We start from the raw sequence: 25,682 nt of genomic DNA on the forward strand, positions 1-25,682 counted from the left end.
CCCACCTCCATCTGCTCCATCCTGGGCTGGACTCCCTGTGGGCTCAGCCTCCCAGAGACCAACAGGGGCCTCCAGCCTGAGGGGAGGAGGGATCATCAGAATGAATGGCAAGATTTCCACAGCACTTCAGGTTTACACAGACCTCCCTTCTCTCTGATTTTACCCCTCACTTACACTGCATTTATCTTGTCTGGGCACTGTTGTTTGCATGTTGTCTCCCCCGTTAGACTGTGAGCACGTCTTCCAGGGCAGAGACTGAGTTTTTGCCTCTCTTTGTACCCCCCATGTGCCTAGCACAGGGCCTGGCACATAAGAAGTGTTTGATAAATGTTTGTGGACTGAGTGAGGGAGATACTGGAGGGCTGATCCTCTCATGAAGAAAGTGAGGTGCCAGGAGGCACAGAAGCCTGCCTCTGTGGGTCCCTTCCCTCACCATGTGCCAGGTCCACACTTAGGCACAGGCCTCCTTTCTCCAGCAGCTGCTGAGCAGACCAGTCCCCTCCCTCTGGTTTCCATCTGACATATTTCTCTCTCCCAACAATATAGAAGTTTACAGAAGGGATATGAAGTTAGTCCATTTTTTAGAGAAAACATACTGGAAGCTGACTCTCCAAAGGAGTTGAGAGGCCTTTATGTAGGCCTTTCTTTGACAACAGCCTTTGCGGGAAACAACAAAGAAACTAGAAACTCCAGCCTGGATGAAAGCACAGGCCTTGACCATCATCTACTCCAATTCCTGTCCTTGTAAGGATCAGGAAACTGATGGACTCTTACTGTAAACAGATGCTGTGGGAGATCAGCTGAAGGACCAGTTGATTTATTAAGGTCCATCAGGCATCTGGGCCACATTTTGATATAGCATCACAGAGAAAGAGATGCTCACAGGTCCCACTCCCCAGGGAGGTGGAGCTGAGAAGATCCATGGAGGGTGCTTTCCTTCCTGCTCCCATCAGTCACTCCCTGCCCCTCACACCAAGCCAGAAGCTGGCTGCACTGATAGACAGACAGAACTTCATCCTCTTTCCTAGGTCTGGAGGCTCCGGGATTCCTTGTTTGTTTTGATAATTAGAATCTGCCCAAGAAAAGGGGATGCCCTCAGCCAGTGGGGGAGAGATTGGGAGGAATGGGCAGATAGGAGATGGGGTCTGCCTCCTCCCCAGATGGATGAGCCCATCTAAGACCATACAGAACCATGCTTCACCATGTCAAGAGGGCAGAACATCTGGTCACTAGGGAGAAGCCTGAGGGACCCCTCAGTCAACATGAAAGAGAAGGCATTTATAAAGCATTTACCACATGCTCAGCAATTTGCTAAATGTGGGCAACACAAATAAAAAGAGAGAAAGAGAGAGAGACCTTCCCCTGCCCTCAAAAATGTTCTGTTTTAATCATGAGAGAGAAAAGAAGTCTGGGGCCTTAAACCCCAAATTCAATGACCACAAACTAGCTTTATGACCTTAGGTCACATAATGTCTCTGGGACTCAGTTTCTGAAATTGGTGTCGGAACAGATGACCTCTTAAGTGTTTTTGTTCAGCCATTTCAGTTGGGTCTGACTCTCTATCACTGCATTTAGGGTTTTCTTGGCAGAGATACTGGAGTGGTTTACCATTTCCTTCTCCAGGCCATTTGACAGATGAGGAACTGAGGCAAATATGGTTACATGATTTGCCCAGGGTCACTAGGAAGGTCTAGGGCTGGATTTGAACCAGGGAAGATGAGACCTGCTGATGACAGGCCCAACACTCTATCCCCTGAGACACCCAGCTGCCCAGCTCTAGGAGCCTGTAATTAAAAGGATGTCTGCTTCCTGGGTCAACTTCCCCTAAAGAGGACCTGGAGCCAGAAAGACCTCAGTTCAAATCCAATCTCAGCTGGTGTCTGACCCTGGGCAAATCACTGGACTTCTGCCTGCCTCAGTTTCACAAATTATAAAATGTGAGATAATAGCAGCCCCTAACTCTCAGGTTGCTGTGAGAATCCTATGAGATAATATGCGTAGTGTGCTTTATAAACCTGAAAGTGCTACCTGAATGGTAGCTGTAATTATAATGATTATCCAAAGGGCAGGTGCTAAGTAGCTGGTGAAGAAAGTTGTGTTATCACTGGGAGTCCAGGATGTCCAATGGGAAGAGCATTGACTCTGAAGTCAGAGGAGGAGAATCAAAGCCTATCTTTGATACTTACTGGCTATGTGAACCTGGACAAGTCATTTCCCCACTATGGGCTTTCCTTTCTTTATCTGTAAAAGGAGGAAGTTGAGATGGCCCCTCAATCTCTAAACATGTGATTTCATATCCTGAATCTGCCACAAGTCCTTTTATTCTCTTTTCATTTCCTTTCATTTCTTTTCTGCATTCTTTCCTTCCTTATATTCCTCCTTTCTTCCTACCTTCCTTGCCTTTTTCCTTCCTTCCTTTCTTCCTCCCCCCTCTGTCTTTCATTCTTTTCTTTTCTTTTTCATTCTTCCTTGACCTCCCCATCTCATCAGTGTGGAAGTGCAGCAGATTCTCCTGGTTCCAATCTTATCACTGATTTATTGGCAGGGGAGTTTTCTCCTCTTCCATTTCCAACCTGGGCCAGTTTTCCCATCCTTAGGCAGCCTGGCAGCCCTCCCCTCCTAAGAAGTCACCATACTGGTGCCAGACTTAGTGTGGACACTCCTCTGACTTAATTCTCCTATAGCTCAGAACACCAGAGCACAAGAGCTCCTCTCAGGGAGCAGGGATTACAGGGCATCCTGCTTAGTCTTTTTATTTCTCCACAATTTCATCTCTGTAGTACTCCTAAAAGCTCTGCCATTCCAATGGAGCAGCTCAAAACCTTGTCCTGTCTCCTTAAAACTCTCTTGGTCATGATACCCTATCTCCTGGCCTCCTACTCTATTGAGAAGATCAAGGCTGCCCTTCCAGAGCTCCCTCACCTCCTGGACATCACACCTCCCAGACCCCTCTCCTTCTCCTGTTCTTCTGTTTCTGGGAAAGAGATGGTTCTTTTCGTTGCCAGGTCAGCCCCTTTACTTGTGCCCTCCATCTCATCCCCTCTCCTCTCTCCAGGAAATGACCCTGGAGACCATGACCTCACTCCACCCCCACCTCCTCCAAATCACCAACCTCTCCTTACCCACTGGCTCCTCAGATCTCCCCCATCCTCAGAAAGCCCTCTCTTGGCCTCCTCAAGTTACCCCCCTCTATCTTTTCTCCCTTTTACTGTCAGAGGCCTGAGAAGAGTTGTCTGTATTTATATGCCAGCAGGAAGCTCCCCGAGTGAATTCAGAAATGAGGCTTGGCACTGTCCCTGAGCCCATACCCTTACACTACCTTACTGATCTTTTCTTTTCTTTTTTTCTTCTCTTCCTTTTTGTTTTCTTTTTTAACCAGAAAGCATTTTTTTCCCATTTCCTCTAAACCCCTTGGAAAAGAAAAAAAAAGCCCCTCTAACAAATTTTGTTTTGTAGTCAGATGAAACAAATTCCCACATTAGCCATGTGCTAATATGTATGTTTCTTTCCTTATGTTGCAGATGTTAATGAATGTGCACCACCCATTAAAGTCTCTTGTGGTCAGAATGCAGACTGTATTAATACACATGGAAGTTACCATTGCACCTGTCGCCCTGGATATATACTTCCTTCTCAGAAGACATTCCTAAATGCCTCTATGAATGACTGTCAAGGTACAAACCTCTCCTGCATTCTTTGGCTACCCTGGGAGTCACTGAAATTCTCTTTCTGCTGAGCTGAGAGCAGAGAAGTCCCTCTCTGGACTAGGGCCCTTCTTCAAAATGGAGAATCTAGGAAGAACTTACTAGTATGGGAAGAGGCCCACAGGAACAGAATCAGGAAGAATTGTTCCTAAATCTAGACAGTGAAAGATGGCTGGTCTTGGACCCTTCCCCCCCAAAAAATGGAAGTATTAAAAAGAACTCACCGGGGAGAAAACAGGGAAACCAGGCAAGATACAAGAGGCAACTGAGACAAGGTGAAATAGTCTAAAGAATTAGGGATGGTTGGTCTGGAGTCCTTCTCCTAAACAGAGACTCAGGGATACATCTTTATATCCTCTCTTTTTCTTATATAACTCCCTCAATATCTTTTGAAGACATTAAGGTTCTATATGGACACTTGTTTTCTTCTACCTATTAGAATATTAGTTTTTCATCATCACATAGCACCTTCTAGCTGCTCAAATAAATTTTCCTTTCCAGGTTTCTTTTAACTTTTATACTTGCATTTTAAAGTTCCTTCTTAGCTCTGATCTTTTCATTAGAACTACCTGAAAATTTTCTCTTCCAAGAAAAATTCATTTTTCCTCCCTGTAGGACTATCTATATCTATATATTATCTAATTTGAGAAAGTGAAAGGAAACTTTTCACTTTTCATATCTTTTAACTGTGTTTCTCAAAGGGGGTACCCTAAATCATTCCATGAAATTCCTATGTATACTCTGAGACTTGCACATTCCCCAGTCTTTAACCCCAATAACAGCATACTACTGGCTATTCCCAGTTTTGAAGGGTAAGTTATTCTTAAATGTAAATGTATATCTTTTACTATTTAGAATACTTTACTCCAAGACCTCCTCTTGTTTGTAATAGAAACTGCCAAGTCTTGTGCAATTCTGACTGTGATTCCTTGGTACTTAAACTTTTTTTTTTCTGACTGCTTGAGAATTTTTTCTTTGACATAAAAGCTTTGGATTTGGGCTGTAAAATTCCTGGGATTTTTCCTTCACAGATTTCTTTCAGGAGATCAATGGGTTCCTTCTATTTTCACTTTGCACTCTGATTAGATCTGGACAGTTTTATCATAATTTCTTGAAATATGGTGTCAAGGTTCTCTTTTTAATCCAAGTTTGCAGGGAGTCTGACAATTCTTGAATTATCTCTCCTTGACTCTCTTCCAAGACAATTGTTTTGATAGAAGACACCTTCTATTTTCTCCTCTTCTTTCAATCTTTTGACTTTGTTTTAATCTTTCTTGTTATCTCATAGAATCATTGATTTCTGCATAGTCTATTTTTAATTTTCAGAGTGTTCAATACTTGACTAAGGTTTGCCACTTTTTGTTCCAAAATTCTTTCCCTAGAGATTTTATTACATAGTTTTATGTCTTACTCCATTTCTTCTATTCTTAAAATACTTATGGAAAATCCATTTTTTCAGTCTCTATTTACAGTTATTGCTCCATACCAATGCTCTATTTCTAGTTTGGATTTCAAGAAATCTCTAAATTTGCAAGAATTCTTTATGGTAGCTAGTGTCTCCTGTTTAGTAATCTGTCCAACATGTCTTCCACCTCCAAAGGTTAGCTTGCCCTTTGATTTTTGAAGTTCAGAGTGCTGTCTCTTCAAAGAACTCTATGGCATCTCAAGAAAGAATGCTAGGGGTCTCCAAGCCACTACACTTAGGTTTCTGAATTCTGCTGCCCACCTTGATTGGTTGCTTTCCCTCCTGGTTGGTTTCAAAATCCATACTATGGGTTTCCTTACATATTGCAGCTTTCTCAGGGAGTTTCTGTTCTTGCTATCTGTAGATACAGAGTCTTGCAAGACACATCTCATTACCAGAAGGGGAGGGAGTGTTGCAAGAGACTTTGAGATGAAGAGAAAGGGAAAAGATGGAGCTCAACATGAATTACCTCAATTTTCACACACACACACACACACAGAGCAAGCTTCAAGTTTGTGAAAGTGAAAGGAAACTTCTCACTTTTCCTATCTTTTAACTGTATGTTTCTCAAAGGGGGTACCCCAAATTATTCCATGAAATTCCTACATATACTGTGAGATTTGCACATTCCCCAGTCTCTGACCACAATAGACTACTGGCTATTCCCAACTTGGAATTTGGAAGAACACAATAGTTATTCTATCCATGGAGGTTCTGCTTGAAGTCCTAGGGAAGAAAAGGGAGCAAGAGAGGAACGAAGGAAAAGTGAAGAAATCTCAAGGCTGGGCAATAGAGTCAGAAGCTAACTGCCAGATAATCCTGATTTCTTGTCAAATTGAAGAGCACTTCAATTTGTAATAGTAAAGTTCTCAAGGAAACAAAGTTTAAGAAACACAACTTCAAATTAAACTGTTATGAAATAAGAATTCCCTATATATCTTAGAAAGATATTTTATATTGTTTGTCAGAAGTAAGTCATATGAAGTTTTTCCTTTTTAATAAACTTCTTTCATTTTCTGGTTGCGTTGATTTTTGTTGCTGCAAAAGCTTCTTATATATGGAGATGGAAAGAAATAACTATACCATCCCTACTGTTTCAGAGAAGTTACCATTTTTTCAGTCTCTTCTTACAGTTATTATTCCATACCAATGCCACCACAATGATAGAATCTCTCTTGTCTGTCCTGGCTGAAGTTCTTTGCAAGTTATATGTGCACATGTGAATCAGGCTTTGCAAAAGCAGTAAAACAAAAACAAACAATTGGAGCTGTGCATAAGGATGTACCAGGGAGAAAACAGACCCATTGGCCCTACAGCAGTGAACCCCTCCCAAAACCAGAATGGGTGGCCCTGTGTTCAGAGCCAGGCATGTCTCAAGTCCATTCAGTAGCTCCTGCTAAAGATGTAACAAAATGAGACACAATTATGGTATGGAAAAGCTACTCAACAAAGATACAGCATTGTTCCAGTTGGGCACAGCTCCCCTTGACACCACACGTTTCCCCAGGCATGTGCACCTGCCAAGACTGTTGTGGTGAGTCACGGAACAGAGAGGAATCTGCTGATGAACCATGATTCCTGACTGCTTGAGCACCACACTATTATGTCTTAGACCTCTGAGAAGTTATGGCAGCAATTTATAGTTTAAACTTCTAGATGAATCAAGTCTCAAAGATGATTTTGTTGACTTTTAAATAAGTTTAGGCTATGCATGGAGGATTTCAAGTTACTCAGTAGGGCTAAATGCCATGATTTCCAACCAGATCAGTAGAAGCTGTCACTCCTACCACACCTTGGGAGGTAGTAGCTTGCCTTTCATTAGATGTCTTCACACAAAGATTAAATGATCACTTACTGGTGGTCACTTATTCAGTACATTGTACAGGTATTTCTTGCTCACATGTGGGCAGGATTAGATAGCCTGCAGGTTTGTGGGATCATAAATTTAGTGTCAGGGAATGTAGAGATCACATAGTCCAACACTTTCATGTAACCGATAAGGAACCTGAGTTTCTTCTCCCATTGGTGAATTCTTCACAGAACCTCAGTTTTGGGGAAAGGGACCCAGACCAATCATCCTTCATTCTCTATATTATGCCAGCATGTCCCCCTCTGGGTAGTTCCCCTTTTTGAATCTCCCTTTTCTTTGTTGTCTTTCCCCCATTAGAGCATAAGCTCCTTGAGGAAAGGGACTATCTTTTTTGCTTGCATTTGTATCTCCTAGGTTAACACAGAGTCTGGAATTTAGTAAACTCTTTAATAAAGGCTTGTTGACTGATGGACTGACTGATTGTAAATTAGTTCTGATATATGAGGGTCTTAAGAGGGGAAAGAAAATGGATGAAAAAAGAAATACTCTGGTGTAGAAAAAAGACAGAAAAGTGGAACTTGCTCTTTTTCAAAGTTGGATTGTGTAAGAATAGTACACAATATAGTAAGCTTTAATATTGTAGTGAAGTTTGAGCATCTTGGTATTTGAGATTGGGATGAAGCCATGGGAGGAACTGGAAGAAAAGGAAGGGTTTTCTGTCTTTGTCGCACACCAGTGCAGATTTACCCTCTATCCATTTACATGGACTTTGTACAAAGAAAGAATTCCAGACCTTTATTTTATTCCTCCCATTCACATGGCCAGGAGCAGAGAGATTAGATGTTCTAGTCTGTCATTCCATGCCAATCCAGGAGACTGAGAGCAAAGAAGCTTCAGAAAAACTTGGTGCCAAATGCTGACACCACCCCCTATTTTCTCCATTTTGGGGAGGATCAATATTGTCAAGTTATAAATTTTCCATCTCTCTCCTGATTCTATTTCTCATGCCCCACCACACAGTGAAGGTTGAAAGTGGAAAGATCATAGAGAAATTGATGGCTCACTTACAATTATCAGTCATTAAATTTTTTTCAATAAATCACTTGACCGGGGCAGCCAGGTAGCACAGCGAGTAAGAGCACCAGCTCCAATGTGGGGATGACCTGGGGATCAAATCTGGGCTCAGATACTTAGCACCACACCCAGAAATAACTGGCCGTGTAACCCTGAGCAAGTTACTTAACCCCAATTGCTTTTAAAAAATAAATAAATAAATAAATCACTTGACCATTAAGAGGAGAAATTGGCAACAAAAATAATGCAGATAATTTTGATTACATTAAATTGATTACATTTTAAAAAGCACTAATAAAAGCAATATAATTAGGATAAAGCGGGATGCTCTTACTTGGGGAAAAAAATTGATCAAGTCTCTCTAATATGATCTGATATCCAAGATTTATAGGAAATTAACCCCAAACATGAAAGAGTAAGAGTCATTCTCAAATGGATGAGTGGCAAAAAGAGACCATCGTTTGGACTTGTCTTCAATGTTGGCTTTGATTCTGCCATCCGTTATATTAACTATCCTTTCCAGCTCCCAATCACATGGTGAAAAAATGCCTTCAATTGAGTCTTTGATAAAAAGATTGGGTTGAAGAGATCAACCCATGTACAGCAAAGGGAAATTCAGCACTTGTCACCTGTCACTATTGAGTTCTGAGTCACAAAATCATAGCATCACCTTATCAATAATCAAGAATTGAAGGAGAACTCAGAGGTCATATCATCCAACCCTTTCTCTTTACAGATGAAGAAACTGAGGCCCAGGGACCTCAAATTATTTGTCCAAAGATAGTAGAAGAACATACGTCAGTTCCCTGTTTCCAGAACCAACTCTATTTGCACATTGGCTTTCAAATAAGATCTCCCCCTTGATTGAGGGGGCAATTGAGGGGACTGAGCCTGTGACCTTGGCATGAATGGCGCTGAGTTATTTGACCTCAAACCTCTCAGTAGACCTATACTGTACTATTGTGTTTAGTTATACAGACTATGTTTTAGGAAAGATAGAAGTGGGGAGTCAACATGGAGAAATGGATAGAATACTGGATCTGAATTTACTAGACTTGTATTCTAATCCCACCTGCAATACTTACTATCTATATCAACTTTGACACATTATCTAACTTTGGGGGGACTCAGTTTCCTCATCCACTAAATCAAAAAGTTGGGCTAAATGATCTCTAAGTTGTCATACAATTCTAAGTCCTTGACCTTATGATCCTACAGGCCATCTAATCCTGCCCATATCTGAGTAAGAACGAGGTATACAACATATCCCATAAATGACCACCAGGAAGTGGTCATTCAATCTTTGTGTGATCTTTAATGAAGGGCAACCTACTACCTCCTGAGGTGTGATAGTAGCAATAAACCCCTACCAATCTGATTGCTAATCATGTCATTGGTCCCTGTTGAGCAGCTTGAAATTCACTATGCATAGCTAAGCTTTCTTAAGTCAATGAAATGATTTTTCAGATTTGACTCATCCAGGAGATTAAAATATGAATTACTGATGTAACTTTTCAAAGGTGTAAGGCATAAAAGCCCAGTACATATGCAGTCAGCAATTATCATTCATCAGCACTTCTCCTCCAAAGAAAGAGCTTGGTAATTCAGTTTTCTTCTTTTTTTAATCAAATTAATTTTTAATCAAATTAATCAATGGTTTGCCTTTTTTTTAGTTTATTTCCTAAAACAAGCTCTTAGTTTTAGTCATTAATTCAAATGGCATTTTTGCTTTCAGTTTTATTAATCTCTCCTTTGATTTTCAGGATTTCTATTTTAGTGCTTAATTGGGGATCTAAATTTGTTGTTTTTTAAGTTGCACGCCCAGTTCATTGATGTACCTTTTCTTTCTTTTTTTCTCTTTTTTACTGATGTAAATGTTTAGAGATGTAATTTTTTTCCCTAAGTATTGCTTTGGCTACATTCCACAAACTTTGGTATTTTGTCTTAATGTTGTCATTATCTTTAATGGAATCATTATTTTTTTATTTTTTCTTTGACCCACTCTTCCTTTAGGATTAGATTATTTATTTTCCAATTAATTTTTATTTGATGTTTTATGTTTATTTTTAGTTTAAAACATTCATTTCCACAAGATTTTGAGTTACATATTTTCTCCCCATCTTTCCCCTACCCACCACCCCAAAACATCAACCCCATTGAATACCCCCTCCCCCAGTCTGCTCTATCCTATATCTTCCCCCATTTCCCATCCAACTTTCTAGTAGGACAAGATGGATCTCCATACCACAGTGCCTGTATATCTTATTTCCCAGTGCATGTAAAAAATAATAATTTCCAATTAATTTTTAATCTGTGCTTCATGAGTTGCATTTCAGTAGAGATTTTCAATCAGGGGATAGACAACCATTTATCAGGGAAGTCATAGAAAGGACACTAATTCAGAAATGGGCTCAGACTAGATGTCATCTGAGGTTTCTCAAAACTGAGAATCTCTGTGATTCTATAAGAAGAAAAATGAGTGAAAGTTGAGTCAGTTTCTCTATCTGTTTTATCAACTGTAAGAGGGGAACAATAAGTCTGTGAACTGTCTGCCTCACAAGATGTTATAGGGTTAATGAAGAGAAAGGATATAAAAATTATTCCATAGTGTAAAGTGTCAAACAAGATATAATTGATAATTACTGCTCTGAGACAAAGCCCAGGTCATGCACTCAGAGCACACATCATCCCCATACCCCCATGGAAGTGAAAGGGAAAACTTAGATTATGAGCACTGCTGGGAGGGGCTTTGCTTCTTGGTCATGGAGAAGTTAGAGGATGAGGGAAGGATGACTCCCTTCCAGGAGTCAACTAGTAGAGGAAAACTTCGAGCTGATTTGGGAGACAAAAACATCATCTCATTCCCCAAATGGTTTTTGATCTTTCTGGTTTTGAGACCCCAGATGTGAATGAGTATGCTTCTGGGCTATGCACCAATACCCCAGGCAACTACAAAACCCCAGGATCCAGAAGCACCTTACTACTGAAGGCAAAACAGTATGATCTTAATTCAATCTGAGACAATCCTTGGGGGATTAGCAGAAGGCCTGCATTTAACAAGTGTCTTCCTAATGGTCCTGCCTTACCTGTCTCTCTTGTAGATGTCTCCTTTCCCCGGAATCCTGGAGTCAGCAGCAAGGTGAGTTTTGGCTAAATATGTGTAAGATAGAGTCAAGCAGCGATGAGATAGGAAGCAAGTCAAGGTAGCTGAGGTCAGAGAGAGGAGAGAGGGAGCCAGATAAAGAGAAAAGTAAATGGGATCAAGTAAAACTGAGACAGATTTGATTCATAACCAGCAGAAGCATCAAGAATCCTCTAGCTCAACCTGCTTATTTGACTGACAAGGATACTAAAGCCCAAGGAAGTGAAATGAGTTGCCCCATATCACATAGATAGTGTCAGAGACAGGATTTGAACCCATGTCCTCTAACTCCAGCTGTGCTGTTCTTTCCACCATACCATGCTGCCTCTCTTGAGATAGAATCAGAGAGAGGAGAGATGCTGGTCAGCTAAAGGTGAGATAAGGGATGGGTGTAAAGATATAGAATTAAGTAAAAAGATAAATGGGATGACAGAAGAGAAATGGAATCAAGAAAGAAGGACTCAAGGAGAGAGTGGGGATCAGGCAAAGGTGGCATGGAGGCAGGAACAGGAGAGTCAAGATCCCAAGGTGAAGGAGCCCATGAGAGTCAAGTAAAATGTCACAAACATCTACATCTAAGAATGACTGACGATTATAGGATATTTTAAGGTCCCCAAAGTGCTATACATACAATATCTCATTTCAGCTACACAACTCTGTAAGGCACTTCATATCGTACCCATTTTACAGATAAAAAGCTCAGAAAGGTGACTTGACATGCTCTAGTCACAAAGTCATTGAGTATCATTGGTAAGATTTGAACTCAATCTTCCTGAGTCTAAGGCCAATATTCCTACTCTAGCATCCTTCCTCCTAGCCTAGTAGAGGTCCCAGAGCAGTGCCTTAGACAGCTCTTCTAATGAGATTATTCATTTTCTCTCATCAGCTGGAAAATCATTCTTTACACCTTGAATCCCTTATTCATAATTCTTGGCCTTATGAGAAAAAAGGAATTGGAACCCAAGTGACAGAACTATTACAAGAACTAGAACAGGCTGTGTTGGAGGATGCTTTCAGTTCTCCTAATATCCAGATGGCACAGAACAACTCTATTCTGGGTGAGTGCGTGTGGTAGAGGCCATCATAACAAAAAGTGGCTGTGTCTCCAGGATCCCAACAACCACTGGATTCAGTCCATTCAATGAAACAGCAAATAATCCAGTAGAAAAGTCAATTAATCAGGTAGTTATAGAAAATGCATAGCATTCGGTGACCCACATGCAGAATAGCGGGTTTTGGCAAACATCTGTCAAACACATAGTAGGTGTTTAATAAATTTTTGTTGATTGATTGGTTTGACAGGCTTTTAAGACTGACTGTGGATGAATGGGTTTTGAGCAAGGGTAGTTTACTTTCAGGACTGCACTTCCTTCCAGTGAAAGTTTTCTCTAGCTCGTACCATATAACAAAATCACCTTCACTCCATTGCCCAGCCCCTCCATGATGAATGCCTTCCCTCATGGCAGTATCTCTCCCTACCTGCTTCCTCATACTCCATCTGCCTCACTCAATGCTGGGGGTGAAAATCAGTAATCAGGTTGTATTCTAGCCAAACTGCTGAGGTCAGACTGGACTGTGTAGGTGACAGGTTGCCCTTTTCATGGGGTGGGGCAAAGAAATCCACCTTTCTTTGACTTAATCTTCCCCAAGGGCTAGAAGTCCTAGTCATAATTCTACTGGGATCAGCCTGGCTGAATTTAGAAAAGCTAGGCTCACCTTGTCTGATCAAGTGATAAATATTTGGACCACCCAGCTTTTGTAGGAGAATTCCAATGTGAGGGAACCCTCTGCTTCCTGAGACATCCCGTTATGCTTTTGGATAGTTCTTTTAGGAAGGTTTTCCTGATATCAAGCCTATGCAAAACTTCTACCCACTCATTGCTCCTGTTTCCAAATAGTATGAGTCTATTCCTTCCAACTGAGTACTTTGTCAGTGCTGAATCAAAGTAGGGATATTCTATTGGGATATTCTATCTATGTTCTAATCAAAGTAGCTTATCCTATTGAAAAATGCCAAAATGGTGCTGGGCTATGAGTAAAATGCTGGACTTTAATGATGGTTGACCATCTACAATGTCACTATCCAAACCACAACAGAGATGTATATCTGATGTGGATCCCTCAGATTCATAAAATCTATGTTAAAATGACAAGGAAACTATGCTATTCAGTCATTCCTGCCATTGGCCCAGACAACTGAATCCTTCCCTTGAGTGCCAGTGGTCCCAAAAGAAGACAAAATCAACTGTCATTTCACATAATGTCCTGGGGGTGAGATATAGCTCATTCAAGGAAATGGGCTAAGGTGCTTCAAATGGTGGTGGCTTCTTGGCTAAGAAGCAGGCAAGTCAAGTGGGCTCATTGGTTTCATGTTGTTCCCAGCTTTTGAAACACGTGTGATCAGCAACTGCTCCCAGGAAAATGGGAACATTAGACTGCAAGCTCAGAATAACTCAGTGGAAATTTCCTGCATGGACATCATCCATTCAAATACTGAAGGTACACTCACTTTATGGACTCTGTACTCACCCAGAACATGCTAGAATGCCACACAATCTTTCTATGTCAGAGAATCCCCGAGTATGTGACTTAGAAGGAGACTTGGAGGCTATCTCAACCAACTTGTATCTTTCTAAACAAAATTCCCTTCTGCCAGAGACCTCAGTGGCAAATACTTATCAGGTATCTGTTTGGAGCGCTACAATGGGGGAAGTTACATCCCTGGCCACCCTTACCACTTTGGGATAGCATTAATTGTTAGCAAGATCTTCCTTACTTCAAGAACAAATTGTCCTCTTGGCAAATGCCATTATAAATACCATAAGACTAGTCATTTTTTTGCACATTTTACTGTATTGCTGAAAGCCAAATTATTGTTCTGTTGCTGTCTTGATCTATAATTTCATTAGTGTGGGAAACTCTAGTGTTAGATTCCATCTACCAATGCAGATTGGTAACTCTTTACTCTTCTTGATTCCTTTTGGGTTTTTCTTGCAAAGACTGGATGATTTGATTTCCTTCTCCAGCTCATTTCACAGATGAGGCAGCTAAAGCAAATGGTAAAGTGACTTGCCCAGGATCATATAGCTAGTAAGCATCTGAGACCAGATTGGAACCCCCTTTCTCAATAAACTCCAATGGCTCCCTATGACCTCTAGGACCAAATGTAAAATTCTCTGGCACTCAAAGCCCTTCATAACCTACATCTTACCACCAACCTTTCCAGTCTTCTTATACCTTACACCACACCAGTGACATTGGACTCTTTGTTCTTCCACACACAACAAACTCCACCTTTCCACTCTGTGCATTTTCACTAGTTGTCCTCCATGCCTGGAATGTTCTACCTCTTCATTTCTACTTCTAGCTTCCCTGGCCTTCTTTAAACCTTTTCCAGTTTCCCTTAATTCTACTGCCTTCCATCTGTTGATTATCTTCCATTTGTCCCATATATAGCTTGCTTACATATATAGTTGTTTTCATGCAGTTTCTCCCATCAGACTGAGCTTTCTGAGAACAGAAATTGCCTTTTGCTTTTCTTTGTAACCCCTGCACTTAGCACAATGCCTGACACATAATAGGTAATTAACAAATTTTTATTGACTGACCACCTGACTCTTCAAGTCCTTTCTCTCCCACATACTGGGCAAATGATTTAATATTCCTCACCAGAAGCTCCCTGCACTGATAAAATCACAATGTACAACACACCGTGCTTCATACTTGACACCCAAAGACATATATAAAACAGTCAGCCTTCAAGGGGATGATATTCTACTAGATCACACTCTCTTTACCCAGGAAAAAAAAACATTTAACCTTGATTCATATAGACCAAACTAGTCTACCCACTCTTGGTATTTCCACTGTTAGACCAATCTGTTCTAAGAAAAGATTACACTATCAACAGGCAAATTCAGGAAACGTAAGGGCATCTCTTGCAGACTCTCAGTCTTGAAGAATGAATATATATGATATGGCTGAAGATGGAACGATGTGAAGGAGCAGTCAGACAAGAAGAACCAGGAGAAAACGGCGTCATGATAACTCAGAGAAGAGATAGTATCCAGGAGGAGAAGGTGGTCATCTATATCAAATCCAGTAGATTGGCAATTAAGAGATTGTTGGTCATTTTGGACAGACAGGAACTTCAGTTGAACAACTAAGTTGGAAGCCAGATCATGAAGGTTTGAAAGTAAATGAGGAAGTAGGGGCACTTCAAGTGCCTTCAAGACTCAACTACAAATGCTGAAGAACAAAGCCCCAAGCTCAGCCCTCTCACTCCCATCCTCTTAACTCTATGCCCAATGCCTCACTCCATGAACTCCCATTCTTCTACTGTGCCTTCTGAAAGGTCTGTTGCACAATTAGCAGAAATGCTTTCATCTTAAACCTCTTCTTTCTCCCCTTCTCATTCCTTTCATCTTTGGGCACTCATTGAGATCTAGTTCACTCCAGATGACTTGGCTTCCCTGACCACCCTTTCCAGTAATGGTTGCTTTCACTCATATACTCTGATTCAGTCATGATGGGAGAGTTCTAATACTCTCTGCCTCCCCCACATCTGGACTCTCCCTTTACCATCATCACTCAGCAACCTCTGCTATGAGTTTCATGCAATCCAAATTTTATCACCCAATCCAGATTCTGATAACTATTATCTACTGACTCCCAAGATATTCTCCCTTTCTTTCTCATTGAGTTTGGTACCTAGTTGACAGTCTCCTTTTCAACCCATGTTCTTCCTTCATTCTAGGAGACTGCAACATACATTTTTACGTTCCTTCAAATAACCTAACTTCCCAATTCAGCAATCTCACGACTCCTCACAACTCACAACTCAACTCCTACAATCAACTCTGCAATTCCACCTCTGCTACTCACAGGGTTAATTGGACCCTTGATGTTGCCATCACCTATAAAAATTTTGCTTCCAGTTCGCAACCTATGGATTCTTATCATAATTTCTTATCTTTCTATCTCTCCCTATGCCTCTCTCCCCCTAAACCTTCCCTGTGTCCTTATAATGACTTTTAATGCCTCCATCCCTTAGTACTATTCCAGGCTATCACCCCTACTCTGACTATACCTCCTCCTTTTCCAATCATGGCTCCCTCAAGTGAACCAGTTCAACTCTATACTGTTCTCTACTCTTGAATCAACTGCTTCCCTATCCTATCATTAATCATGCTTTCGCAAACCACAACAGTCAATTATTCCCACCATCTGTCTCCTTTACTGACCAAAACCAGAGGAAATTACAAATCCTTGCAAACTAGGTAGATCACACTATAAATTGTACTAGACAACTTCTCCTGGGCCTTCATTCCATCAAGGAAGGCTTTTTTTTTTTAAGCAATTGGGGTTAAGTAACTTGCTCAAGGTTACACGGCCAGGTGTTTCTGGGTGGGTGCTAAGTGTCTGAGCCCGGGATTCAATCCAGGTCATCCCACTGGAGCCGGTGCTCTTACTCGCTGTGCTACCTGGCCACCCCCAAGGAAGTCTTCTTAATTGGCTCCCTAGTCATCTACCCCTATTCAAAACCTGTTCTTCCCTCAAGCTTCCCAAACTACCCCTTCTCTGCTGAGGACCTTGTCTCATACTTTACTGAAAAAAATCAAGGCCATACTTCTTCTCAATGAAACCCCTTGAAAAAAACTGTCAACAATTGGTGCCTCCACTTCCTTAGTTGCTTTGAAACCTCTGTGATCTGGCTTCCAACCTGGTCATGTCAAAGTTGTTTTCTCTACAAAATGGCCAATGATCTATCTCTTAGTTGCCAACTCTACTGGCCTCTACTCGATGCACATTCTTCTTGACCTCTGCTGGATTTTACAAAGTTGACCCCCGGCTCCTCCTGGATACTCTCTTCTCTGAGTCCTCATGTCATTGCTTTCTCCTGGTTCTCCTTCTTGTCGGACTGCTCCTTCACAGTCTCTTTTTTTCTGTCTTCAACCACATCACCTGCACTAACTGTTCAAGGTTATGCCCTGGATTGTGGCACTTTTTGTTCTATTTTATTCTCACTTTGTGATCTTGTCAGTTACTATGCATTCATGTACCATCTGCCTCGGTAGATGATTACCAGATCTATGTATATATTCCTAGCCTCTCTCTCTTCACAAATGCCTGTTGGGCATTTCAAACTAGATTCTTATAGGCATCTCAAATTCGATATGTCCAAAATGGAATCCATTATCTTTCTCTCTCAACCTCTGCTTATTAAGAGCATCCTTTTCACTGCCAAGGGAACCACCGTCATCCCAGTCACCCAACTTTCAGCCTCTATGTCATCCTCAGTTCCTCCCTCTTGCTCACCTGGCATGTCCAGTCAGTTCCCAAAACCTGTCATTCCCACCTTCACAACCTTCTCTCTCACATGTCCTCTTCTTTCCATTCACAAAACCATCACCTGGGTATATCAGCCCTCATCACCTCTTGCCTGGACTTTTCCAACAGCTTTCTAATTGGTCTCTCTGTCTAAATTATCTCTCTATTCCAATCCATCCTGTACTCAGATAACAAAGTAATTTCCCTACTGTAGAACCCTTTTATTATCTCATTAAATTCCATTAAACTTGTTTTTAACTTTAAACTCCATTACTTAATACTCTTCATAACCTGGCCTCTTCCACCTTTCCATTAGTCTTACATTCTACTCCTCTTCAGGCTCTCTGCAATCTAGTCATACTGGGCTCTTTGCTGTTCTTTACACACGATACCCCATCTTTTTTACTCCATGCATGCCTTTCACTAGCTTTTCCCCATTCCTGGAATGTTCTCCCTCCTAACTTCCAACTCTTAGAATCCCTGGCTTCCTTTAAGATTCAACCCAAACACCATGTCCTCCAAGAAGACCTACCTGATTATCACACACACACACACGTCAACTTCTCTAAGATTATCATACCACTACTCTATTTATCTTGTATGTTTTGATTTATATACATGTGCTCCCCCATTAAAATATAAATTTCTTGAGGTCATGGATTGGTTGTTTCATTTCTTTGTATCCCTAGTACTTAGCACAGCGGCTATCACATTAAGTGAGTCTTTGTTAATGCATTGACTGAGTGATTGAGTGGACCAAATCCACCTCTAGGAAATGAACTTGATGGGGAAATGTGGTATCGAATCAGTCCTTTTGCCTCTAAGGATTTTGTTCTTTTTATTTTTTTAGGTCTGAGTGCAGTTGCTTTTCTCTCATATTTTTCCCTTGGGACCATTTTAAACGCATCCTTTTTTGAGGAGAGTCATGGGAAGAAGAGTTATGGAATCTATCTGAACTCTCAAGTCGTCAGCACTGCTGTAGGGTCTCAGCAATCTGAATCCTTCTCTCTTTCTGTTCTTCTGAGTTTCAAGCATATTCAGGTGGGTATGAACCACAAGCCGTAGGCAATTGTAGCAGCAAGCACCCCAGCATCCCCAGGGTGACTGCCAACACAGGTTCTTAGATCTGCTTTTCTAAAGGAAAGCAACTCAAAATGGGTTAACAAGCTTACTTTAATCAATCAAACATTTATTTAATTTAATTACTAAATTACTATTTAATAGTAAAAAATTACTATTTACCTAGTTCAAGGGAAAAAGGTCAGCACCCTGAACTTCAGAGTATACAGACATAATTATCAAGACAGAGAAACAGATCAAGCAGACAGGCTTCCAAACTGTCCAACCATTACATCCATACCAAATCACCGTTACCAGAGAGGGAAGCATCAACATCTGGGTTTTCAAAGCCGGGGGCTCGACAGCTGCCCAGAGTCTCATTTGGTCAAATCACACAACACTTCTCAAAGTAAGCCCCAAAGCAAAACCTCACATCAGAGCTTATATAGCCTTTTCCTGGCTCAGAGAATGTAATAACCTTCTTAACCCACTGCCCAATCACAAAGTATCTCCTGAGAAACAAGCCTCCCACCACAGGCTCCAGGTGCACTTAACCTAGGGGAGGGGAAGATCTTTAAATTAGCACTTCTATAACAGCAATACATTCATGGAAGTGGGCAGGACAGTTAAAAGATTCAATGAGGGGGCAGCTAGGTGGAGCAGTGAATAGAGAGCACCAGCCCTGGAGTCAGGAGAAACTGAGTTCAAATCCAGCCTAAGACACTTAACACAAAACTAGCTATGTGACCTTGGGCAAAATCACTTAACCCCAACTGCCCTCCAAAAAAAGGCAAAAAAATAAAAACAGATAAAAATAAAAGATTCAATGAGATAATATTAGCAAAAAGCTTAGCACAGCGCTTCCATGTAGTAGGTGCTTCATAAATGGTTTCCTTTCTCCTTCCCATGGTCAGAGCAACTTGTAGAGCAGGAGGAGTACAGGATGGACACTCAGAAAGATAGGTTTTTACATGCCAGAATTCTTCCCTCTTTTTTAATTTGTTATTTATCTAACTTTTTTTTGTTATTTTTTTTAACATTCTTTCCTTTTTAAATTTTGTGTTCCAAATTCTCTTTCTCTCTCTTACCTCCTCCCTCACCCACTGAGAAGGCAAGCAATATGATATCAATTATACATGTGAAATCATGCAAAATATATTCCTATATTAGCTATATTGCAAAACAAAGCCAAAAAATGAGAAAAATTTACTTCAATTTGCATTCAGAGTTATCAGTTCTCTCACTGGAGGTGAATAGCATTTTTTCAATGAGTCCTTTAGAATTATCTTGGATCATTGTATTGATTAAAGTAGCCATGTCTTTCACAGCTGATCATCATTACAACCTTGTTGTTACTAGGTACAAAGATCTGCTGGTTCTCACTTCACTTTGCATCAGTTGATAGAAGTCTTGGAATACTTTTCTGAAACTATCCCACCCATCATTTCTTATAGCACAATAGTACTTTATGGTAATCAGATGCCTGCAACTTGCTCAGCCAGTTCCCAATTGATGAGCATCCCCTTGATTTCACATTCTTCACTACCACAAAAAGAGCTGCCATAAATATCTTTGCACATACTGTATAGGTATTTTTCCTTTTTCTTTAATATCTTTGAGATACAGATCTAGCAGTGGTATTGCTGAGTGAATGGGTAGGCAAAGTTTTATAACCCTTTGAGCATAGTTTCAAGTTGTTCCCCAACCAGTTCACTATTCTATCAACAATTTATTAGTGTACTTATTTTCCCTCATCTCCTCCATCATTTGTCATTTCTGATAGGTATGAGATGGTACCTCAAAGTTATTTCAATTTGCATTTCTCTAATCAATAGCACATTTTTATATAACTATATATACTGGCTAAAATACTAAAAAATGGCCAGTTCATATCATTTTACTACTTATCAATTGGGAAATGAACCTTATTTTTATTAACTTGACTCAGTTCTCAATATATTTGAGAAATGAGGCCTTTATCAGAGAAACTTCTGTAATTTTTTTTTTTTGGTGTGTAAAATTTTTTATATTGCTTCATTGTCTATGAGACCTTTCAGAAAAATATAGATTCACCAATTATCACTTTTAATTGGGTCTATTTTTGCTTTTGCTTTGTCTGAGATCATAATTGCTACCCTTGTCTTTTTTACTTCAGCTAAAGTTATTTGATTCTGCTCCATCCCTTTATTTTAACTCTGTGTGTGTCTTTCTGTTTCAAGTGTGACTCTTGCAAACAACATATCATTGGATTCTGGTTTCTAATCTATTCTACTATCTGCTCCCATTTTATGGGTGAGCTCATCCCATTCATATTCACAGTAATGATTACTCACTGTGTATTTCCCTCTATTCCAATTTCTTTTGTGTATTCTTCCTTTTCTCTTTTCATCTTATTCTTTCTCAAAAATTGATTTTGCTTCTAACCACTACCTCCCTTAATTCTCCTCCCTTTAATCATCCCCTCCCCTTTTCTTTTATTCTCTTCCCTTCCTATTTCCCTGTTGGGTAAGATAGATTTCTATACACAACTGAATGTGTGTGTATGTATGTATGTATATATGTATATATTCTCCCCTCTTTGAACCACTCCCAGTGAGAGTGAGGTTTAAGCATTGCATGCCACTGTCCCCCATTTTTCCCTCCACTGTAAAAACTCTTCCTTGCATAATGCTTTTATGTAAGAAAATTTTCTTCATTCTACCTCTCCCTTTCTCCTTCTCTGAGGGCATTCCCCTTTTTTTGCCCTTTCTTTTTTTCTTTTTTTGAGATCATTCCAACATAATCACACCCATGTGTTCTATCTATGTAAACTCCCTTAACCACCCTAATAATGATAAAGTTGTTAAGAGTTATATGAGTCATCTTCCCATATAGGATTTAAAACATTACTTTATTGAGACCCTTATGATTTCTCCTTTCATGTTTACCTTTCTGGGCTTCTCTTGTGTCTTGTGTTTGAATGCCAAATTTTCTAATCAGCTTTGTTCTTTTCATCAGGAATACTTGAAAGTCCTTTATTTCATTAAATATTCATTTTTCTCTCCTAAAGAATCATACTCAGTTTTGCTGGGGACATGATTCTTGGTTGTAATCCTAACTCATTTGCCCTCTGGAATATCACATTCCGAGTCCTTCAATCCATTAGGGTAGAAGCTACTAAATCTTGCACTATCTTGACTGTGGCTTTCCAATATTTGAAGTGTTTCTTTCTGACTGATTTTAATATTTTCTCCTTGACCTGGGAGCTCTAAAATTTGACTATGATATCCTGGGAGTTTTCATTTTAAAATCTCTTTTGGGAGGTGATTGGTGCATTCTTTCTATTTCTATTTTACCTCTGGATCTGAGGTATCAGGGCAGCTTCCCTTGATAATTTCTTGAAATGTGATGTCTAGGTTCATAGCTTTCTGGTAGCTCAAAAATTCTTGAATTTTCTTTCTTCAATATATTTTTCAGGTTAGTTTTATTTCTGATGAAATAGTTCACATTTTCTCCTATTTTTTTTAATTCTTTTGACTTTGTTTTATTGTTTCTTGATACCTTATGGAGTCATTAGCTTCCACTTGCCCAATTCTAATTTTAAAGGAATTATTTTCATCATGAGCTTTTGTACCTCTTTTTCCATTTGGCTAATTCTGCTTTTTAAGGAGGTTTTTATTTTTTTAGTGAATTTTTGTATGTTCATATTCATTTGACCTATTCTTATTTTTAAGAAGTTCAATGAATTTCTTCAGTGAATTTCTGTGCCTCTTTTACCATTAAGTTTTAAATCTTTTTTTAAAGTGTTATTTTCTTCAATATTTTTGTGCCTCTTTTATCAAGCTGTTAAATTCTCTTTTCATGATTTTCTTGCCTCACTCTTGTTTGTGTTTCCTCTACTCACTTATCTTTTTCTTTACTTCTTCCTGCAATTCTTGTTGGGTTTGTGTCCAATTAGCATTTTTCTTTGAGGCTTTCATCATAGCCATTTTTGCCTCATTGTCTTATTCTGAGTTTGTGACTTCTTCTCTACCACTGTGGTGGTTTTTTATGACCAAGTTCTTTTTTTGTTATTTGCTCATTTTCCAGACTATTTCCTCACTTTACATTTTATGCTAAAGTTGGGATCTCCTGACGTAGGGGTGGGAAGACACTGTGCCAAGCCTTGAGCTTTTTGTGCTACTGTTTTCAGAACTAGTTCTGGGGATCTACAAGTTTTCAGTGCTTCCAGAGTGGTGTGATATGGTGAAATTATGATCAGTGCTCTCCTGGTCTGTGCTCTGGTCTTTACCCAAGAAAGGCCCCTTCTCCCCTGCAACTGCAAGCACTAGTACCCCTGTTGGCCCTGGAACTGTGACCAGGGTTCTACTCCCTTATGACTGACCACAAGTGCTCCTCTATGCTCTGGAATTGCAACCTAGAACTTAGTGTGGGCAATAGACTTGCTGCTCAGTGCCAACTGTACCCAGTGCCAGAAATGGGTCCCCTATAATCTCCTTCTGGTCAGTTGTGTGATACCCCCCCCCCAACCTCTTACTCTCTTGGGGCTTGAAAGCTCTCAAAGATGCTGCTGCTGCTATAACTGCTATTGCAGCCATAATGTATGACCTGCTCTGTGGACCTCATATGTTTTCTTAGGCTAGAAAAATGTCTCACTCTGACTTTTTTCTGCCCCTCCAAAATTTGAATTGAGGCATTATTTTATAATTGTTTAGAGGGGAATGTTGAGAGTTCAGCTGGGCTGTTGCCTCTAATCCACTATCTTGACTCTGCCCTTAAGAATGCCCTTCCATGCTCCTACCTGTCAGAATTCTTGATCAGTTCAAGGGAAAGGAAGAGAATAAACCTTTATATACACATACTATGTGCCAGGCACTGTACTAAGGGTTTTTATATAATATTTCATTTTATCATCACAATAACCCTGTCAGATAGATGCTGTAATTATTGGAGTTGAGGAAACTGAGTCTGAGAGAGATTAAGTGATTTGCCCTGGATCACACAGCCAGTAAGTGCCTGAGGCTGAATTTGAACTTAGGTCTTCCTGACTTCAGGCCCAGGAATCTATTCACTGTGCTACCTAACTGTCTAGTTCAGAGTAAAGATTGGTGTGTTAGGACAAGTGCAGGATCACAGACTCAATTAATTTCTCCTTCTCAGTTAATCTTCTTGGCCTCCATTGTACATTTTCCATAAAACTTAAGTTTAGAAAACATCCTTATCATCAGAATTAGAACTAAGAAAAGGCCACAGACATTTTCTCCTTTGGTCCAAATTTATAGGGTACTGACAGCATTTCAGAAACATCAGAGCTTAAAACCTAGTTAGTTAAGAAAATTAGCAAAAATAAAATGCTACCAGATGGCACACATTCTGTTCAATTCTTCCCCCAATCCAGGCTGCTCACCATCTGAGGATAATTTTCAGGCCACATGTCCAGACACAGAAATTCCTAGTTAAGGGTCTGCTGGTCCCTATCTTTCTTAAAACAATGAGTGTTCCCAATCATAATCTCCTATCATTACATCATTCCCTATGCTTTAGTACTAAATCCAATCTTACTATCTTAATCTTCAGTATGACCTCCAATCTCTCTACCCCTCAGTACTTTCCCAGGCCATGACCCCTGCTCTGGCTTCATTTTCCTCCCTTCCTCATTTCATATTCAGTTAACCAGTTCACCTCGACACTACTCTCTACTCTCTCATCTCTCTTCCTTTGTTCTATATACTTACATCTTTCCAAATCCCAATCCTGTATTACTCTCACCATTGATCTCCTCTACTCCTATACAAATGCTGCTCAAAGAGAATCCTTTTACTCTTCCCTAACTGATTTTCTATCCCACTCCCAACAGTAATTGTCAACCTTCTTTTCTCTCTTTAAATCTAGTTATCAATCTCCGCCTTCTTCCTCCCACCTCCCGTTACCCTCATAGTTAAAGACTTTGCCTCATGTTTTACTAAGAAAACAGGACTTTTGCCATACTTCATCTCACATCCCCTTGAAATCTTGCCCCAGTGCCTTCTCCTTTACCACAGTCTCTGATGAAGAAGTGGCCCTTCAACTTGCCATAGTTGACCCTTTTATATGCACCCTTGATCCTATCTTCTCCAATAGATTGGCCCCACCATCATCTCCCATCCCTAAGCTTAAATCTTTCTACTGGTTCTCTACCTATCTGTAGCATTTAACCCTGTTCACTACCCTGCTCCCCTCCTGGATTCTTTCTTCTCTCTGGGTTTTCATAACACTGCTCTCTCTCTCTCTATCTCTCTCTCTCAAGTTCTGCTCCTATCATTCTGACTGATCTTTCCCAGGTTCCTTTGTTCTGTATTATATATAATATATAATACAGTCAGAATTATATATATATTATATATTATATTATATATATATATATTTCTACATACTTCTATATGTACATACATGTCTTCCCCAACTAGACTATAAACACCTCAAAAAGGAACTATTTCACTTTAATATTTGTATTCTTAGAATCTAGCACAGAACTAGAACACAGAAGGTGCTTAATAACTGCTTGCTGATTGAATGATTGGGACAAGTAAATGATCTTAGTGACAATACAACCAACTTTCACAACCATTTAGAAATCATGAACTGATGCAAAGTGAAGTGAGTAGAACCAGGAGAACATCTTACACAGTAACCACAATATTGTATGATAATCAATTGTCAATGACTCAGCTATTCTTAGCAATACAGTGATCTAAGACAATTTTCAAGGACACATGATGAAAAATTCTTTCCACCTCCAGAGAAAGAACTGATGAAGCCTGAATGCCAATTGAAGCATATTTTTCTTTTAACTTTGTTTTTCTTGGGGACTTTTTGGTCTGTTTTCTTTCACAATATGACTAACATGGAAATGTATTTTGCATGACTGTATATGTATAACCTCTAACAAATTGCTTGCCTGTTCAATGAGGGTGGAGGAAAGACAGGGAGGGAGAGACTTTGGAAATCAAATTAAAAAAAATTTTTTTTAATTTACATGTAATTGTAAAAAGATAAAATATTCAAAAAATAAGAGTATCATAACATATCAGAGAATGAATCACAGAAGGTTTGCGTGGTCATTGCTCTATTTAAGTGATA

The 25,682-nt window shown here is 40.0% G+C and overlaps 1 protein-coding gene across 1 annotated transcript in view; it reads left to right on the forward strand.

The window, feature by feature from the left end:
- The window catches only part of LOC138157532 (adhesion G protein-coupled receptor E3-like), a 246,002-nt gene that overhangs the window by 197,664 nt on the left and 22,656 nt on the right, over positions 1 to 25,682 (forward strand). Inside the window, exons 3-7 of the mRNA XM_069083175.1 lie at positions 3,522 to 3,674; positions 11,155 to 11,192; positions 12,082 to 12,253; positions 13,578 to 13,694; positions 18,376 to 18,566. Of these exons, the coding sequence (XP_068939276.1) occupies positions 3,522 to 3,674; positions 11,155 to 11,192; positions 12,082 to 12,253; positions 13,578 to 13,694; positions 18,376 to 18,566 (671 nt within the window). The remainder of the gene's footprint in view (positions 1 to 3,521; positions 3,675 to 11,154; positions 11,193 to 12,081; positions 12,254 to 13,577; positions 13,695 to 18,375; positions 18,567 to 25,682) is intronic.

The sequence above is a fragment of the Petaurus breviceps genome, unplaced genomic scaffold, assembly GCF_028583685.1.
Source record: "Petaurus breviceps papuanus isolate PSGF00001 unplaced genomic scaffold, PetGlider_PUasm1.0 172, whole genome shotgun sequence".
In the NCBI taxonomy this organism is placed as follows: Eukaryota; Metazoa; Chordata; class Mammalia; order Diprotodontia; family Petauridae; genus Petaurus; species Petaurus breviceps.